Source organism: Pyrgilauda ruficollis, unplaced genomic scaffold, assembly GCF_017590135.1.
Source record: "Pyrgilauda ruficollis isolate IOZ18807 unplaced genomic scaffold, ASM1759013v1 scaffold231, whole genome shotgun sequence".
NCBI classification, from domain to species: domain Eukaryota; kingdom Metazoa; phylum Chordata; class Aves; order Passeriformes; family Passeridae; genus Pyrgilauda; species Pyrgilauda ruficollis.
Window position 1 is genome coordinate 7,283 of NW_024522651.1, and position 20,287 is coordinate 27,569.

The window sequence follows — 20,287 nt, forward strand, 5'->3', positions numbered from 1 at the left end:
AAAAAAAAAGTAAGCAGATAGTACAAAGAGAATACATTGCATTCATACAATGTAAAATCAATGTGAAATTACTTGAGCTAAACACTTAGCCCACAGTCTAAAATTGGTAAATAAAAATAAAGCTTCTTGAAACACCTTAGTGGTCAGACAAGTCCCAGTTACTGTTATTGAGATCACAATTCATTAGAACTGTTTTCTTCCTCAGAAAGTTGTCAATTTAAACAGATAAATCAGATTAAGACAAATAGATTTTGTTCTTGGAAGACTGAAATGAGCTTTGCAGCCCTGGCAGTCTGGGCACAACTGTTTTTTCTCAGGACTTGTGAGGCGACATATCTGAGGGGATATGACGATGGTAAAATTAATGCTTTTATGGATGTGCTGGGGGCTTACTCTTTACAAGGTGGCTTCATGAAATGTTACTGAAGTGTAAGGCTTCTCCACTCCTCTTCTGCCTTTTCCCCTGCTCAGAGCAGGACCTTGCAGCAGAGACACTCTTTCTGAATGCAGACATGAAGATCCTCAGAAATTATTATTCTCATAGAAGAATCACAGAAAAATAAAATCCTAAATCAAGGGTACTAGAACATTCTGCACCTTTGAGCTATTATAAGGTTTACAAGTGTTCTTTTACCCTCATTTCTTCACCATTTCAGCTAGAAACACTAGCCTTTTATTCATCATTTCAGCTAGAAACACTAGCCTTTTATTCATCCCTGTAGCTCAGCAGAGTAGCTGGGAACCACTCACCATGGCCTTAAAGATAATTTTGGGGAGACTTTGGGCAAATCTACACCTTCTCCTTCACACTCAGCAATATACTTGCATAGAAACTGGAACTAATTTGCTGTCTTCCAATTAATCACTCTGAAACTACACTTTGTTGTTTCATTCTGTCAGAGTTTTCACTTGGAACAGCATTATTCACTGAAAACTCATATTTACGTATTTTGAAAATTTGCCTTGCAGGCTGGTTTTGAGTGATAAGTGTCTCCTTGTTATCTTTAGGCAAACACTGGGAATAAGTAAGATAGAGCAGACATTAGTCTCATTGTTTATTGCATTGCTGGAAAGAAAGTGTACCCATCATAATATGACTGGAGTAAAAGGTAATCTTGCAGTCCAGCCAGCAGAATTCCAGGTTACCTGGATACACCTCCTGGTGCTGCAACGCAGCTCCAAACTGCAACTCTAAAATCCCACCCCTGATTTAGCAATTCATTAGCCCTGACCTTGGACAGGATCATATTTTTACCAGAGCACAATTTTCCAGTCTTCTCCACAGAGGCTCTAAACTACTAGAGTGACTCCTTATCATTTTGCATAATGACTTATTTAAGAGTAGTGTGGTTTTAACTGAGGTGCTCATCACCAAGGTATTATTAAAATAATCATAATAACAAACGAGTTTCCTCTTTTTAAGACATATCCAACACAGAAAGCAGGTGAGGGATAAGGAGAGTTGTAGGTGAACTGAAGTAGACATGCAGTATAAACTATAAATTTTCAAATTCTTCTGAGTGAGTTGAAAAGGTCAAGAGCTGGAAGTGATGGAGCTGTGATCACCACAGTAGAAGGATGGTTCCCAGAGTTCTGGCCATAGGCTGACAGACAGAGAGAGGGGTTCAGGTAAGCCTGTTTCACCAGGACCACAGCAAGAAGGCATTTCAGCCCTTTGAAAAGCAAGGAACTCTCTCTAATTTAACTAAGTCTTCATCCTGCACTCCTTCATCTTCCCTCTAAAGCTAAAATTACTCACTCTGTGGTAAGCTGCATGTGAAAATTTCCAGGCTCAGCTTGCAAAGAGGTAAAGCAGACCTGCATCTGACTGGTCTGTACAGGCAGACAATGCCATTTGAATCTTCCAGGATAACATTATCATTACCAAAGTACCTTCAGCTATAAATCAGGGACATGAATTTACAGCTGTTACCATTCTCTGATGGCATCATTGCCAGAAAATTTTGGCACCATTTGACATGCAGTTCAGAACTCTGTACCCTATCATGACTAGCAGACAGACTCTTCATTGTTTCTCCCCATTATGGCCTTCAGCAGGAAGGATAAGACAAGAATTCCCTGGCATCACAGCATCTGTGTGCAGGGAAATAAGAAGCTGGACGTGGCTGCCTACATGCTTATAAAGGGAGAAATATTTTCTGGCCATCTCTGATGGAATGGGAAATGGCATGTTTTCATTCCTCTCTCAGGCAGAGTTTGGGAATAGAAAATGCAAACACTGTTCAGAGGCCTGCCCTTTTGAAGGAAAACATGATATTTGAGATCTTTCATGTTGTTTTTAATCAAGTACCTTCTGGATTTACCACCCATTAATAAAAACAGAGGTGTTGCTTAGCTATCGCATATCACAAACTGAAGGAAAAGAGCTTTTCTGTTTCACACTTACAGGCCTATACTCAGAAAAGTAACTTTGACTATTCAGATTATCAGAGAAACTGTAATTTAATTCCATATAACCAAAACTTTAAGACCAAGAATTCTGTCATATCAAGACAGAACCCAGATTTCAGGTGCTGGGTAGCTGCAGCTGGTTACCCTCTACCACAGCTAAAAAGATGGAACTGAGGGGTGAATTCTTCTAAGGCCCCAAACCTTCTGTAGAGGAAGGAATGCACTACAGTTATGAAAGCAACCATAGGGAGAAGAATTACAAACCCAGGCAAAAGGTTAGGGATGGAACATCAACCAGACACAGCAGCAAATACTGCCAACAGAGACAGGAAATAGAAGAGGATCAGTGTTAGGAAATGTGTAAAGGTAAGCAATGGAATAACAGGCATTCTACTGACAGGAACCAAAAAGTATGCGGAGTCAGCAATTTGCTTACTTGTTACTTGATGTGTGTTTTTATGACAGACTGACCTTCCTTTATTTTCTGAGCAAATCCAGGTAAAATGCAGAGTCTTTACCACTTTGGTTCAAGAAGGATGTGGTAGAATGTGTCTTCTGCATTTCTTTCTAGTTTTTCCAGACACACTAAGCCTAGAAGAACTCAAATGGATTTCTGGTCATATTTCCTATGATAACATGGACCACACAAGCACCAAGAGCCCTGCAGAGGTGGTGTCACTGGTTCACAGTCTCCCCCAGAATTACTTGTAATTACTTGTAACAGGAATTCTCTCCCACAGATAAGTCAACATGACCCACCAGTTCCCAGCCCTGTCTCCAGAGCAGAAGAAAGCTCTTGCAGATATTGCTCAGCGGATTGTGGCTTCAGGAAAGGGGATCCTAGCTGCAGATGAATCAGTGGGTAAGTTCTGGACATCAATCAGTTAGCAGTATGCAAGATGTTTTTTCCTTTTAGTTTTGCTTTATATTTGAAATCAGTGGAGTATATGAAAAACACTGAAACTGTTGTCTGAGCAGAACAATTCAGCCAGGCAGGGCTGCAGCTATAACAACAAAAGCTTACAAACTATGGGTTGAGAAGGGAAGCTCTGAACTGAAGACCCAGTTCATTACGACTTGGGACCAGGAGGGCAGCCAAGCCTAGAACCTCTTTGTCCACCTCACTAGGTACCATGGGGAACAGGCTGCAGCGGATCAATGTGGAGAACACGGAGGAGAACCGCCGAGCTTTTAGAGAGGTCCTCTTCTCTTCGGACACTTCCATCAACCAGAGCATTGGAGGAGTGATCCTTTTCCATGAGACCCTCTATCAGAAAGACAGCAATGGAAAGCCATTCCCAGCAATCATCAAGGAAAAAGGCATTGTGGTGGGAATTAAGGTGAGCATCTGATGCCAGGCTGGCACCATAATTCAAATCCCATTTCCAGAGAAAATTATATTTGGGGTTGCGCTGTCTCCTAAATAACACTGCCTCCTCCTCCTCCTCCCCCTCTCCTCCACCCTCCCCCCCCCCCCCCCCCTTTTTTTGTCCTTGGTTTTAAAATCCTCTGTGTTGCTTTTGTGCAACTAACTAGAGGCACATTTTGATGCAACTTTCCACACACCAACTCCCATCGACTCCCCATTCACTGCAAATAAGTCTCTCCATGCAGTGACCTAAGCCTAATTCATCTGACAGAGTTCTTGAACTATTCCCTACAGGCATCTATATACACACTGATGCTCCTGTTATCCAGTTCATTCCTTTTTCTTCCCCTTTGCTCCAGCATTTCCTTCCCTTGCACCCCGAGCATGTTAAGGTTCACACATTAGTAACAGTCCACCTTCTAAGGCAGACTAGACATGGGTAAGAATTAGATCAATTCCCATCTTTCTGTAACCCTTCCTGTTTTTCTGACCTCCACAGCTGGATAAAGGCACAGCACCTCTAGCAGGAACAAATGGAGAAACCACCATCCAAGGTAAGGAGAGATGTAAGGAGCCTAGGATATAGCCCAGGCAGCAAAGCCATAGGGTGACTCACCTGAGACGCAGCCTTGGCTGGAGTCACAGTACTCTCCAGAGGTTCATGCTGAAGAGCAGCTCTCAGTGAAGCATTGTTTTCCCTCTGCAGGGCTGGATGGGCTGGCTGAACGCTGTGCCCAGTACAAGAAAGATGGTGCTGACTTTGGAAAGTGGCGTGCAGTGCTGAAGATCACCAGCACAACACCCTCTCAGCTTGCCATCCAGGAGAATGCCAACACATTGGCACGCTATGCCAGTATCTGCCAGCAGGTACCTCCCCTCCAGTAACCTTTCCTGAGATGCTGCTGCCCCTTCTCCCTGTTCCTTGTGATAATACACTATGTAGCTTGAAAGGAGAATCACCGTGAGGGTTTTGGGAAAGACAAGGAGGAAGGGCAGAACAGCAGGAAGGAATAAAACTGTTCTTCATGTTTGTCTTCAGGACAAACATGAAGAACAGTTTTACTTCCATAGCCCTAAAGAATCCCCTCTCTTTCTTTTCCTAGCATGGCTTGGTACCCATCGTGGAGCCAGAAATCCTGCCTGATGGAGACCATGATCTCCAGCGCTGTCAGTATGTCACAGAAAAGGTAAGAAGAGATTCCTCCCTCTGTGCTCTCCCTCACAAACCTGCAGCTAAGCTTTGTGCAGTTTGTGCTCACAGATCTCAAAGAGATTTGACCAAAAATGTCCTTCATAATTGTATCACAAAAATGAGCTAATCCTAGGCACATAACAAACAAATAGGAAATAAAAGAGTATTTTCCATGCTTTTGGATTTTCACTTCAATGACAATATAAGCATTCTCAGTCTCAAAAAGATGTATCAGGACCAAACCAAATTACCTCAGTTTCAGCGAGGACAAATCCCTTAAATATGAAGAGTTGTATCCTGGTCATCTCAAAAGCAGTGGGACTTCCACAACTGCAACCCCAGAAATAAACGTCATGAGAAAACAAAATTCAATTTGATCTTGCTACAGTACAAGAAATGCTTATTCTTGCAAAGAATAAGCTGTCTTTCCACAGCAGCCTGAGGTGAATATCTGAGCAGAGATCTGTATTCAATCCTCCTGTTTTCAGGTTCTGGCTGCTGTCTACAAGGCTTTGAATGATCATCATGTGTACCTGGAGGGGACACTGCTGAAACCCAACATGGTGACGGCTGGGCATTCCTGCTCCAAGAAGTACACCCCTCAGGATGTAGCCATAGCAACTGTCACTACTCTCCTCCGCACCGTTCCTGCTGCTGTTCCTGGTGATTCCTGATCCATTCCTTTCTCTTCATTCCCACTCTCTCTCCTACCTCTGACATACCTTCTCCTCTGGCAAGTAAAGATCGGGGATTGAGGTGGCTGGAACACTATTTCTAAGCCTCAAAACCTCTTTCTTGTAGGAATCTGCTTCCTGTCTGGAGGTCAGAGTGAAGAGGAGGCTTCTCTCAACCTGAATGCCATGAATCAGTGCCCTCTGCCTAAGCCTTGGAAACTGACCTTTTCCTATGGGAGAGCCCTGCAAGCCTCTGCCCTGGCTGCATGGTTGGGCAAAAGTGAGAACAAGAAGGCTGCTCAGGAGGCCTTCCGCAAGCGGGCACAGGTACGAGGCTTCCCCCGAGCAGAGAGAAGAGCTGTCACCAAGAAGGGACACATGTTGTCACCTTCCTAAGGCTGCTCTTGATCCCACCCCTCCTGGCACTTCATGTTCAGCAGGGGCACTACTCTGTTATTTCTGCCTTGCTTGGTTACTCCTGCTGGTTGTTCTTTACACATCTGCCTTGCTTACTCCATGCTGACTGTTTAGCCCTCTTTTTTTTTTCTCTTCTTTTTCAGATTAACAGTTTGGCTTGCAGGGGGCAGTATGTCCAGTCTGGGAAGAATGATGCAGCTGCCATGCAGTCACTGTTCACTGCCAGCTACACCTACTGAAACAGCAGGAACCTTCCTTCCTCCTGTCCCTTCTCACACAGTGGAAGATGTTCAGAAATTAAAGAAAAACATAGAAATCTAATTTCCCTTACCCTACACCAAACTGGAGATAGAATGGCTTAGCTTCCTCTCCACCCTTCACTCCCACAATTTACCAAGGGGATATTCTTTCTTCATTTGCACATTCCAAGAAAAGGGAATTTTTTCCAAACAACAAACAACAGCTGCCAATGAATCATGAACCTACCCTCCCTCAGTTTGAAACTTAGCCCCTGGAACAGCAGGCAGATTCAGTAGTTCTCTAGCAATTCAAATAGCTACCCTTGCCCATTACCACATTTAGCAGCCACAATCCTGAATTATAAAACCTGACTGTGTATTCAATCATGTCAATAAAACAGTAATTGAAAACTAATCTCTACCTCACAATTATTTTTGTTTTGTGTAAACTTTACAATATCTTTCACACATCGGTGGTTTTTTGTGGTCCTTGCAGAGACTGAGTCACAAAGTGTTGAAGCTGGTGACCTTGGGAAACTCTGAGGATAACAAAGGGAAATAACCCAACAGTGGCACAGCTGGAGAGGTTAATCCTGCCAACAGAAGTCTGGCAGACAGTAAAACACTTGGGAGATATACACAGCAAGCAGTGCTGGGGAATCAGGCTGCAGATAAACAACACTACCTTCAACTCAGAAGCATCTCATGTCTCTGGAGAACCATTGCTGGTGAGATGAGGCTGCTAAACACTGTGTTAGGGTTGCACACACTGAGTCAGGGCTGTGCAAAGTCTGTCCTTACAAATCACCTCTACACTGGTGTTTTCCACAATAATTAACACAGAGCATGCATGAAGGCATGTTGGCCTACCTGTGGTGTAGCTTGAGTAATGAGGCTGATGTTGCATACACACAGTTTGACCTTTGGCACATTGCTGTGCCCCTGTTAAAGGTGTAAGCTTTGTTAGCAAAAGCACAGTCAGATGGTCATGAAAAAAAGGCATAAATGGCAAAAAACAGCAGGCCTAAGGTTATGTAGGAGTATTTGCTTGGCTACGTGCTGCACCAATCAACTCATGAGGCCTTGGAGCAGCCCCCTAAACAGCCAGGGTCAGGCGACCCAGAGGCCTCCATGTCTTGTTCAGGGTCACTCTCTCTGCTGGCTGCTCCTCCTGGCCACTGGCACTCACTGCTCCTGCCAACAAATACAGGGAAAACAGGCAAAATCACTGTCCTGTAACCACCTCCTCAGGGCCTCTGAGTTAGCAACCAGTGTGTCACACAGGCGATAAATAAACAGTCAAAATCCTTCAGTGGATCCAGTCACTGCATAATTAAGGCTTGTGTTAAGTCTCTCCTGACAATGAACAAAGGGTCAGTGATTTGCCAAAAAACACTCCAGAGGTTGATGCTAGTGTCAGGAATAACACCTCTTTCCTGCTTCAGCTGTAGTCCTCTGGATCTCCACATACCTGAGTTCACAGAAACCTCTGCTCCTGATGAGCAGCATCCTACTGATATTCTGATTGAAGAGAAATCTCACAATCATTTGCATTAAAAATGACCTGAAAGGTCATATTTTTCAACCCATCCAGTTCCAACCTCTCTGCCATGGGCAGGGACAGCTTCCACTAGACCACGTTGCTCTGAGCCCTGTCCAAACCTCACTGTGAACATTTCCAGGGATGGGGCATTCCCAGATTCTCTGGGCAACTTGTGTTAAGGCCTCACTGCCTTCACAGTAAAGAAATTATTCCAAATATCTACTCTTCCCTTTTTTAGTTTAAAACTGTCCCCCCTTATCCTGTCACTGTCTGTGTAGAAAGTCCCTCTCCCTCTTTTTTATAAGCCACCATCAGCACCAAGATTACCAAAATGTTCCCCTATTTGTATACTTTAGTAAGCAAAAGAATTAATATTCATTGACTACAAGTTATCTAGTTTTCATAAGAATTAGTGTTCTGTCTGCTCAGTTATTGAGCCTCTTGCTTCTCATGCTAATTAGTCTGCATGCTCAGTCTTTCTTTTCAGTCAGTAGTTTCTTAAATTGCTGTCCGTGAGTTGATGATCTGTCCCTGCTGGAGCAGCCTTTTACCCCACCAGAGCTGATTCAGCACAGGCGCTGCATTTGCTTTATTAGTTTGTTCCTTTTCTTGGGGGTTCTGCCAAATGTCCTTGTGCCCATAAATTCTGCATTCTTTGTGTCCACCATCAGTGGTGCATCCTTCTTCCCAAGCCTTGCTGACCTCCCATGTGGTCACTGAAGGCTGTCAAGCCCTACACCTCAACAAGGCAATTGAGCCAACAAATAACCTGCCATTCAAAGTCCTGGCCATCACTTAGAACTTGTTGGCTAGTTTCTGTTACACGGACAAAATCTCTCTTCCTGACGATTAGGCCTGAAAACACACAAAGACCAAACATCAAAGAACGCCTTTTCTTAAGGAAATTTCCACTTTCCTAAGGAAATGAAATCACTCAGTAATGATGAAGTCTCCAACAGCCCTGTCAAAACATCTGCTGTCGAGGCATCTTGTTGAATTCTCCAATGTCTGTTAAGGGCCCAGTTTTTTAAGTCTTTGGGTGTTAGTTTTTCTTCCCATCTAACTGATCATGCAGATCTGTTTTTAATCAGAGGAGGTAAGCAGTGAAGTCAGGAGGACAAAAAAATAAACAGTCTGAGAAATGCATGGTACTTTATGACTGTTTTCTGTAAAACAAGTTGTTTCCAGTGAGGTTGAGAGTCTGTGTGATCTTTCTGGGAATAACCCAGAAATGTCCTGGTTATACCACTCCAAGGCTTGAACTCTTGCTCCTCTGTTTTTTTTTCAGTGTGCAAATGTATGAAGCACACTCAGGCACTGCTGTTTTTGTGTGTTACAGTGCTCAGTTTCTCAACTGAGCAAATTTCTCATGTGCTGCTTTCTTCTCAAAAGCTCTGAAGAAATTTAAGAAATGCTTTCTTTTCTCCTTTTGACTCTCGAAGAATTACAGAATAGTGTCAGTGTACACCTGCATGTTCCACTACGGGGTGAACTGGGGTGAGTGAATTGGGGATGTTTCACTGATCATCATGGAAGGCTGACAAATTACTAACTCTGTCATCTTGTTGGCTTCAGAGGCTGTTTGGGAGCAGTGAATTGGAAGTTACTTTTTAATGAAATTATGTCCTTCCATCAAAACCAGAGACACCTGCACCTCCTTGTTTCATCTCTAACACCACCTGAGACAATACTTCAGTTGTAGTTGCGCTTTGTGCTCATTCCCTTTTCTTTGTCTCTCCCAGGATGTAACTTTGATAGCTCATGTAATGTACTGTTCTGATGTGATCAGAACAGTGAAAAACTGGACTGGGAATTGGGACAGGCAAGAAAGGAGCTTGACAGCAGCTTGCCTCCTGTTTTGCTGTGTCTGAATTGAGTCAAATTGCTGTTTCCCTGATCTCAGACATACCAGTCCCTTGGAGGTGCAGACCTCATGCTTCCATCAGCACAGGAGGCTGCAGGGCCTGGAGTACAAGGGAAGAGGATCTCACATGGGTGTTTGAGATGCAAAACATTTAACTGCTTGTAACAAGCTGAAGAAGAAGAAGTCTGAACTGACATCAAGGTCTTGCACACAGCAGCTGTGCCATGGGAGGGCAAGATTTCTAGATGCTCAATTACTTTATCCCCGATAAAGTTTGTCACTTTTAAAAGTTTGTCACTTCAGTTGAATTGAATTATAAATAAATAAATAGAAGCCCTACCCATGCATTTTTCTTTGTTTTAAGCCAGAGCAGTGGCTTGTGAAGATCAGAAGAAAGTGTGAAAAAGCCAGCTTGGGAGTCTGTTTCTTGATAAAATGACTCAGATTTTTCCCTCTGGAATTTTGATTACAGCTGCAGTGAGGAAGCCAGAACACTTAGCAAAGGCTCCTCATGGCCACAGACAGCATGGCCCAAGTCTGATCCTTATATTCCTAAGCCAGAAGCAGACATCAGTAGAGTCAGAAGAAGGAAGAACACAGACACAGACATTCCAGGGTTTTTTTTTTGTGTCATAAGCAAATGAAAGACTGGCTCACGTGTTTGCTTTTTTAATAATTTTTTTTTTCTTCTGTTTTGGAAAAATTAAAAAAAAAAAGCCAAGAAGAGCCAACATGGAAATGTGAGGTAAACATTCCAGTAAAAGTTCAGAGGCTCCATTCTTTAAAGGAGACACACAGCAGTTATCACCATGCTAGAAGAATGAGATGCAGGAAAATCCTAGAAACAGTGAAAAATCATTTAATGAAGCCTTTGCCCTAGTTCTAACCATTGTAAATGGGCTTTTTTTTTGTTGTTCTTCCCATTACCAACCCACACTTAGTTATCTTTATAATGCTTAGACAAAGTTGTTAAATTGTAATATAGCAGTTTTGATATAAATTCTGTATGGCAGAATTTACAAAAAAAAATGCAGACTGCTACTACAGACTCACCTTCACTGCTACTACAGACTCACCTTCTTTCTTTCTGTCTTTCTCCCTGTCTTTTCTTGTCTTTCCTTTCTGTCTGTTTTTTTTTCCTGGCTTGTCAAAGCCCCTCAGGAAAAAAAAAAAATATATTTTGGGCAGCAAAACTGGCTTCTTGGCTGTGCCAATTTGAAAGCCAAGGAATGCCACCCTGATGAAGGAGTGGTACAACTTTTCCTTTGCACCAGTGTCACTAGTTACCCCACAAATCTATGATGAAATGATGAAACACTTAATGCGCAGCCTCAGCCCCGCAGTGGTGGCTGTATATCCCCATAGTCAATTCCTGAAGCCAGGTTTCACTGGGAGCTTTAGCTGGGCCTTGGGGAGGAATGAGGATCTAGGGAGATGATATAGTCAGCTCACATGCTATCAGCTACTACTATAAATTTTGACGTCCAGTCTGTCTGTACTGCAGGCCAAGGATGTTGTTTTAGTTATTCTTCAATAACTGGCACAATCACCCACACCAGAACAATCAGGCTTTGATTCAGTGAGGTGCTTAAGGACATGCTTCTAGTCTGGGAACTGGGTGTAACTGAAGTCCATTAACTCCTAGGGAACACTTAAGTAACTCAGTGAATCAAAGATGGATTTTTGTTTCTTATTGATAGTATCATTCAGGTTAGATTCCTGATCACTGTTATTTTAATATGAATTAAATATATGCAATTACTTCTGATCCATGCTGAGTTTACTCAGATGAGAATCTGACCCAGCACTTCTTATGGTAAGAAAAGGTAAAAGTGATTTTTTTCCCCCACAAGATATATAAATTCAAAACTGAGAAGAAAAAAATTTGTGTACAAATATCACATAACAACATCAACAATTCCATAGATGTAGTTCCTCAGTGCACACTTTAAACAAGAAAAGGGATTTTTTTTTCTTTTTCTGTTTTGCTTTTAACGTCTGGCATAATAATATTAAAGCTGACAAAAATCAGGGCAAGCTACATCACTTCCTCATACAAAAAAAGTACAAAACATTAGCCTCTAACTAGACATAACATAATACTGGTCATCACAGTTAGACGTTTAGTAACTGTGTCTTGGAGTATTTTACTGGAGGGTAGTAAAAAATAGCTTCAGCTGCAGATCTCCCATCTCAGGTTACTTCAGTCATAGAGGCAGAGTGATTCTGCAAAGAAGAAAAGGCAAACACATGAATGCTTGTATACAGCAGTCTGGCACTGACATACCCTACTAGTGTGCGAAAGCAGTGGGAAAAACCCTTGCTCATAAAACCTGCATTGTAGATGTATAGTCAATAATTATAATTTAAGAAAATCGTCTTGTTGATTCCTGGTGGACATCAACAGTTAAAGTTCAGTCCCTACCTGCATTTCACAGTCTAGTAGCTATAAACAGCTGACAGGATAAAATGTTTCTCACAGCTCATGAATATTTTCACCTGCTCAGCCCTTCTGTCTACACAACACAATGTGGATATATATAAGTAGCACTTAGTTTCTGGACTATAAACCTATCAAGAGAATATCTAATGCACACAGTTCTGTAGATTTAGTAGAAAGACTTCCAGTAAATCTTTGCCTAATCAAAATTGACCTCTTCAATTAAGCAAAGTATTTCCAGACATTAGAGACGGTATTGTTCCCATTTTTTAAAAAAAATCCTCTTTTCAGTTTATTTCACAAAGAGTTTAACAAAAGTCACTATTGATCTTGCTACACATCATGTGTGACAGGCCATCTAATAAAGGAAGTACAATTTAAAGACCAAAGAAATGATACCAATGTATTTCAGATAACTCATGAACTACAGTTTATCCTTGTTCCTAAAATTTCTGGCATCTTCCATTTACTTGTCTGTTTTGAAAGGACTGGGTATGATGCAGTTATGCCAAAATAAGCCATTTAAATTTAGGAGTTTTAACAGAAACACTGTCAATATTGATATTCCCACTAGCTATTTTTTTGCAGGCTTGAAAGAATGCTAATATTTTTCTTCTGATGAATTAGAGATAGAAAAAAGTATATGATTTCTTCTTATTATAGAAGATACTGAACAGTAATAAGGATAAAAATCCTAATCTGTGTAATATTTTTGAGGACAGACTAGTTTATCTTCCGGAAAGAGTAAATGTTTCATACATCTCAAAAGTTTTCTGGAATGTAAATAGGCAGAATTATTTTTACTTTTCTTTCAGTTTTCTGTTCTTCTAAGCAGAAGTTTGTGAGGCATATGAAATCCTACTTCTTTAGCTGTGGATACATATGGGGGCAGAAGATCTACAGTATTTGGTAGTTTCAGGGATAAACGCCTCAAAACAAATTCTGCTGTGATGCAGATTCACTCTGTTCAATGGGCTTGAAATGAGGCACATGTGGTCAGGTACAAAACTACTTTTTACTCTTATACAACTGAAAATATGCTTGGTGATGGTCTGGATAGGAGATTTACAGTACCTGTGCACTCAGTGTCTCCAGAGGACTTTCCACCCTGGGAAAAGCCATTAGTGGCACTCCTCGTGGGTCTTCAGGCTTCGGTTTATAAGGAGCTGCATGACTGCCCTTAAAGTTATGGACAACACATATCCCCTGTGCAATGCAGAAGAAACCAGAGTAAGATCAGTGTATTCCCTCCCCAGGAAAAACCTGGAGGGAGAAGGAGTTACCATGTACACAACTGAAAGAATTTAACCTGGGTTTGGGTTCAAGGCATCATCTGTGTCAGCCTTAGACCTCAGTTACTGACATGGCTGGGCATGGTGGACTGCCTTGGTGATGAACCATTCTCAGCCTTTTTACATTTCACGCTGGACACAGCAGAGACCCCCATGTATGCCTTATCATCCCAGAACCACAGACTACCCAAATGGTGCCCTTTAGTGGCCAAATATTCCCTTCAGACTCAGACTTTGTCATTTCCAAGCAGTGAACACAGCTCTGTGGAGGGCTGAACCTCCCTCACATCTGGATGACACCATTTAGCACCATTCCTGCATGCTTCCAGCGCCACTGCTGTGGTGTTTATCCCATAAATCCTTCCCTTATGCATGACCAGACTCATAGCACCCACATGGTGATGGTGATGCCAGTAAGACCAACTATGCAAAGCAGTGGGTAGCTTGAGGACATGATAAAAAGAAGGTACACAGGAGCTGATACATTTGCTGGTGGAGTGATTTCTTGCTGACTGCTCCCCTTCACTGCCACAGACCCAAGCAAGAAGCAGGCTGCAGCCCGGGTGGGTCCTGTGCCAGCAGGATCTGTGCCAGGGATCTGACAGCACCCCTCTGGGGAGGCCCCTTCCACCACTCTGAAATTCAGCCTGTGACACAGGGTGCCAGAAGGTCTGCAAGGTCAAAATACAGCGGGGGACAGGCTGTCACTGCCACCAACAGGTACTGGGAGCATAGACAGTGTCCTGGCCTGATAGATGGGGCAGCTGCCTCTTAAATTGCATGGGTGAGATTTAAACTGCCCTTCCCAGCAGGATCCAGACGAATTATTCACATTAAAGTCAAGGAGATTCAGGTCAGAGGCTGTAAACATCTTTTTATCTGAAATGAGCACAGGAATAAATGATGCTTGAAGGTCTGTTGATGCTTTTCAAGTACAGAATAGAAAAAAAAATCAGTGACAGGACAATCAAGATTTAAGGGCTCTTTGAAACCTAATCCCTCCTGATTATAGGGATAAAGTGTCTGTTGCTATGTAGTGGATAGTTTTGAAGCATATTTTGATTAAATGGAACCTGGCACATTTCTTGGTAATAGTGAGAGTGACCTGGACTGCTTGCTGTGTGAGTAAATCCTCAGCAAGACACCTCTCACCAAACAAAACATTTAAACCACACAGGAGAGCCAGTTACACTCAGAGTCTGGAGAGTTTCTCTTCTTAGATTCAGTGGGAAGGCCTTTCATGTATTTTAGAATGTTTGTGAGAGGGAAACGATTTCAGCTTTCTCTAAAAGCTGCAAAGGGAGGTAGTTTTATCTCCAAGGGAATTTATCCTGACCTTCCCTTCTGTTGCACTTGTAAGGTCTGAAACAAAATGGAGAACCAGGATCACATCTCAGAGCCCCAGAGAACACCCTGTACCTCACATTTTTGACAAATACAAGCCACACAGATGAGTTTTGCAACACAGAGAAGGAGTGTCAAACACACCCTCCTTTTGATATTGAAATCTACACCACCTTTTGCAGCATTTTCCAGGACAGATCAAGTAAGAACATGGAGAGTAATTAAAATAATTGAAATATAGAAAATGTACAAATGCTACCAAATTAGACTTACCAATTAGTATGTTCCTGATCTCATATTAGGATTCTTTGATAAAACTTTTAATTAGATGGGGCTATAATTAGATCTTGCAGGCTACAAGTGATTACAATTTCTTTTTTTTTTTTTTTTTTTTTTTTTTTTTTTACGGGGGTTTTTTTAAAGGGAAAAAAACTGCGGTATATTTAAAGGGAATGCAGAAAGAATGATGCACTTACCAGAAACAAGGCTACAGCACTCCCCAGGATGAAGCCTGCGATCACATCCGAACAGTGGTTTCGATACTCAGACACTCGATTTAGCCCAGTGAGGAAGGCAGCACACAGGGTTCCCAGACACAGCACGGGCTTGGCTAGCCTGCTACTCTTTGTTTTAATTGTACTTGTGATGTACATCTGTAAGAAAGGGCAAACCAAAAATAAAAAGGGTTTCCACCAGAAACATATCTTTCCCACCTGAACAAATCCTAAATCAGCAAAGATGTGACAACCCCCCTGATTCATTAAAAAAATAAAAAGGCACTGGGAAATGGAGGAAGAGGTTTCAGGTAATTCATAGAACAAGTTTAGGAGTACAAACCAAATACTGTTAACTTATGGGAAATATCCGCCTGCATTTACATACTGGATCTTTTCTGAGCAGTTATGCACAGGCTCAGCTTTACTGATTTTGTGCAAATAGCAGTTCATATGGTGGCAAACCTGCACTCTGAATGCACACGATTAGATTTTGCAAAGGGATGTAGGAGTTCATCCTTTTACTCCTGCAGAAACTGTAATGTGCAGAAGATGGAGTGCTTACAATCTGTATGAACTAACTGCTCCAGTATCCTAGATGGTTTTATGTTTAAGGAACAGAAAACACTGAGAGAAACCATTCCAACCATTTCCCCTGCAAGATGAAAGGAAACAGTGTGAGAGAGGTTTCTTTCAAAACAACGTTGATTTTGGGTTTCACATGAAGTTTCACTGTTCTCAAAACATTTTTTAATGAATCCCACATGATTCTTGGAGTTTACTGGGAAATTTTTTAGTACATTCTGACAGAGAGTAAAAACACGTGGCTCACAGTTAGCAGCCTCTCATTAGTGCCAGAGCCACAAAATAACAAAGATGAAGCAAACTGAGCCTTATGGCAAAGCAATTCATTAAAATCCTTTTCAGACAACAAGTATGTAAGCCCACGTGATTTACAAACTTTGATAATTTGAGATGTTGCTGCTTGCTTTGTTTTTCACACCTGAACCTGACTGCAGCAGATGCTTTATGACAGCTAACAGTGAGCACTAGGCGGCAATCTTGCCCCAGTCCTGGCTGGCAGGATGAGCTGCGCCTATCACCAAAATCCACATTAAGGTTCTTTGGAAACAATAGGAAAAAAATCAAATCATTGCCACTGCGTGAATAATTACCACCCACCCTTTCACCCTATGCACTCCTACTCAATTCAATCGAGCAATAGGAAGCCAGATTGCTTTCCTCTTCCCCACTGAAGCACCACTGCTGTTTGCAGTGTCCGAAGGAAAACCCATCACCTCTTTAAAGTAAGAATGCAGTCCTGCTGTGACAGCTGTGAACCACAGCTGCAGAGAACAACCCACACATGCTTGTGTCCTTACAGGTATGTGATGAAGCTGGATCTTTGGGTCACCCACATGGGAGGGCTCTCTTTGTCACAGATGGGAAGCATCTGTAATTGGAGTTTCACACGTCTCGGCAATAAAATGCAAACTTGTAGTAAAAAGAACATTTTTAGCAAGGAAGGTAATCCACGATGTGAACAGATTGCTGAAGGAAATCTGTTAAACACTTGTGAGGAAGGTTTTAAACACGACAAACTGTTTTCCCAGAAGGTGGGCTCGAGTTCGTCCCTAAGTCACACTCTATGTTCAGAAATAACTGGGAGAGCTTCTCCATTCTGATCAGACTTCCCAATCACTGCAGCTTGATCTCTATTGTCCAGGCCCAAAAGCCAATATATTTTTTTAGGATTCCCATGGTGTTTACCCACATTTAGAGCATGGTTTCAGAGCTCTGTGCAAGAGACCAAAACCTCAGTGAAACCAAAACATTTGGTTTCCTACATACAGCAAGTGTTTTTGAAAATTTCCCACAATGCCATCCATAGAGTAAATTTATTTACAAAACTCTAAGTGTTGAAACCAGAGAGGAGGAAAGATGTGACTATAAAAACACATATAGAACATATTAAAAAAAAACCCAAACCTACACATGATTTAACTATTTAATTTATCTGTTCAGCTTTTTTGCTGTGATCTTATCAGTAGACTCAAGCAGTGTATTTAGCAATATGCAGTGTGTGATAGCAGCATTTATCCCATGTGATTCCTCTCCCGTCTTTTTCATAGAGACAAAATCATAGACAGGGAGGCTTTTTTTGTCTGCAAGTTTAAAATAGACATATACATTTTTATATGTATATGCACCTACATGCATGTATTTAGAACACGTTATATCTATAATGAGAAAGGCAGAGTGGAAGAAATCTGTCTTGTCCCTTCAGTAGAGAAGATTTGCGACAGTTTATTTTCCTTGGAAAATTCAAAATTTCCTACCAGTATTACAAAAATCTGTGTCCCAGAAGTTTTATGAACAATGCTTTCTTTTTCCATAGAGATTCCTACAATAAAAGAGAAGCAGAGCCTTTGACAACAATGCTCAGTGCAGCTGTTCACGGTGCCAAGGCCTTGAATTGATCAGGGTTGCAGGAGGTATTTGCTGTAGTGTCCTCTGTTATTCAGTTTTTTCAAGACTTGGAGGATTCATGTCTAGGAGCAGAGAACCTGGAGAAGCTGACTTTAGTCATGGGGTGGATTGTGGTGGCTGCACTATGAGCTCAGAAATGCTCATTAAGCCTCAGCCTTGACAAACAGCACCTGGACTAAGCCCATGTTGAGCGTATCAGAGACGCTATCTGTCCCCAAGATCTAACAGGTGTCTAACAAGCACCTGTTTTTTAATGAACAGCCTTGGCAACTTATTTTTCTTGCCTAAATAACAACCCAAGTGGTTGTTATCATATTTTTCTTAAACAAACCTTCAAAGGAAGTTACTGACTAAAATTGTGGCTACGATGGAAAATTCCCACTCTCTTGGGGTCATTAAACAAGGATCCAAAGGATCTTTTTCTGCTCTTGACTCCCAGAAGATAAGGGGGTAATCAGTCTCAAACACTGATAAATGGATGGCTGTAGAGCCAACAAAGGTCTGTTGGAAAAAAACAGACAAGAACTGTTGGTAATAACCAAGGATTGTTGTTATTAACACGGCAATGAGAAATACCATGTTTTGGCTGGAGAAGGGGGGGCCAGAGACAGGGCATTTTTCTGTGACAAACAACTACAACACAGCACAGAAAATGGACATGGACTACAGGGTGGGATTAAAGCTACCCAAGACCCCTGAAGCCTTCCACACATTTCCAGAAAGACTGGAAGAATGGACTGCACACGATTATTAATTTACAGAGAAAGTGAGAAACACATCTTTCGGGTTAACAAACCTGCCCATAAAGAGGTATCCTCCCAAGCCCAGGCAGTGCCCCCAAACTTCTGGGGATTGATTGCCTGGCTGGGCAATGGCTGGGCCAATGCAGGTGGATTGATGTTGAAACCAGAACTGACATCCTATCAGCTGGATTCATGCTGGAACCAGGAATGGTGATCTCTTTTTCTGACCATTTATTTTTAATTGGAAGAGGAACTTAAGTTCATGTGAGTTCACAGCAGCTTGCACTAGGTACAGTGACTGCCATCTCTTCCTGTGATCATTCTGGGAGACTGATAAAACTTCTTTAGATGATATTCTTTTTTTTTTTTTTTAATAAGTATGGAAGCCAGGGCTGCTACCCCTTTTCTCTTTCCCCTACTTCAGGCATACAAATTAATTTCCACCTGCAGAGGTCACAGAAGTGATGCTTTGGGTTTTCCTCAACTTCTTTAGAAGGTGACAAAGAAAAGTCTAGTTGACTAAATATAAATCCCAGATTATAAAAAAACCAAAACCAAACACCAAAAACCCACAAAGCCAAACCAGTCACAGGGGGAGGGTTTTCAGTAGCAGAGTAATGAACAAGTAAGACACCTGCACAGGATATTTGAGGTTCAGTGAAGGGAGACTTCCAGATTTCATAAGACATTTTATAAAGCGAGAACCATGTCTTTGCTTATTCCATTCTCCAGCCTCCTTATGTTGTATGTGTTCTATTTTTCTTGCTCCATGGCTCAGTTCTTCAGCTTTATGCAAAACACGGCTATTACTAAGCAAATAACCTGTGTTTTTTATGTTCAGTAGGCCACATTATTATGCATATCAAAATCAGCAAGAGACTTCTCAAAAATCTGTGCACAGCACGGTTATTAAGCAAAGCTGGATATGAACAATGCATTTCTTGTGTAATGCTCCTGTTATTCCCAGCTGACAAACAAAGAAAAGACAAGAAAACACATTTTTAGTTCTAAAAGGTGACTTCAGGCAGAGAAATGGGCTGAAATTGGACTGTGGGCTGAAATGCTTTAATGGCAAACTTTCATGACCTTGTGGCTCAGAAAGTGTTCCATGTCCTGGCTCCATCTGACATCTTCCTGTGTGAGAAGTGCAGGCCCCTAGCAGATACTCCTGGAAAACTAGAGCTCAGAAATACTTTGCTTAGGTTAATGAAGAAATACAGTGTTACCCTTCAGCTGTAGAAGTCAGCCTGTTATAGAAAATTTTCCCTCCTAGGAAACAAAGGAGGCTGGGCAGGGAAAGTCCATGAAAGGATGTAATCAGCTTAGGACAGAACCCAGACTAAGCCTGATCCTGGAACTTCCACCTAAGAGTTTATCATGGTGCAAACAGCTGTTACAACCATGTTAAGTATATTGTGGGCTGTATTTCACATAGGGTCGCACATTGTTTAGAAGGAATGTGCACAAAATGTTACAGATTTTCCAAACATTTCCCAACCAATCCTGATCAAAGGAGTTACAGTTTATTTCTCCATCATTATTCACACAACATTCAGTGCAAACAGATGGATAATGAAACAGCAGTGGGTGGACTCTTAATTTTAGAAGTAATAATGTGGTGCTTCATTTATCTGCTACCAAGAGCACCAGGCAAAATACTCAGTAAATACCCTGTCTTTAATAACTTTAAGGCTTTTCTTGCATACTTATAACCAACACACAGACTCTGACACTACTCAAGCTATAGGGAGAGAAAAGACCTAGGTTAATGCAT

At 41.8% G+C, this 20,287-nt stretch overlaps 2 protein-coding genes across 2 annotated transcripts in view; one reads left to right on the forward strand and one right to left on the reverse strand.

Annotated features, from left to right (window-relative positions):
- LOC121354644 (fructose-bisphosphate aldolase B) overlaps positions 1 to 6,718 on the forward strand; it is a 10,838-nt gene extending 4,120 nt beyond the window's left edge. Inside the window, exons 2-9 of the mRNA XM_041469394.1 lie at positions 3,153 to 3,274; positions 3,541 to 3,752; positions 4,281 to 4,335; positions 4,488 to 4,648; positions 4,885 to 4,968; positions 5,462 to 5,636; positions 5,775 to 5,974; positions 6,208 to 6,718. Coding sequence (XP_041325328.1) covers positions 3,163 to 3,274; positions 3,541 to 3,752; positions 4,281 to 4,335; positions 4,488 to 4,648; positions 4,885 to 4,968; positions 5,462 to 5,636; positions 5,775 to 5,974; positions 6,208 to 6,303 — 1,095 coding nt within the window. The 5' untranslated portion in view covers positions 3,153 to 3,162 and the 3' untranslated portion in view covers positions 6,304 to 6,718. The remainder of the gene's footprint in view (positions 1 to 3,152; positions 3,275 to 3,540; positions 3,753 to 4,280; positions 4,336 to 4,487; positions 4,649 to 4,884; positions 4,969 to 5,461; positions 5,637 to 5,774; positions 5,975 to 6,207) is intronic.
- Positions 6,719 to 10,834: 4,116 nt separating this feature from the next.
- The window catches only part of PLPPR1 (phospholipid phosphatase related 1), a 119,741-nt gene continuing 110,288 nt past the window's right edge, over positions 10,835 to 20,287 (reverse strand). The window contains exons 6-8 of the mRNA XM_041469395.1: positions 15,263 to 15,439; positions 13,225 to 13,356; positions 10,835 to 11,936 (exon numbers count right to left, since the gene is read on the reverse strand). Coding sequence (XP_041325329.1) covers positions 11,904 to 11,936; positions 13,225 to 13,356; positions 15,263 to 15,439 — 342 coding nt within the window. The 3' untranslated portion in view covers positions 10,835 to 11,903. The remainder of the gene's footprint in view (positions 11,937 to 13,224; positions 13,357 to 15,262; positions 15,440 to 20,287) is intronic.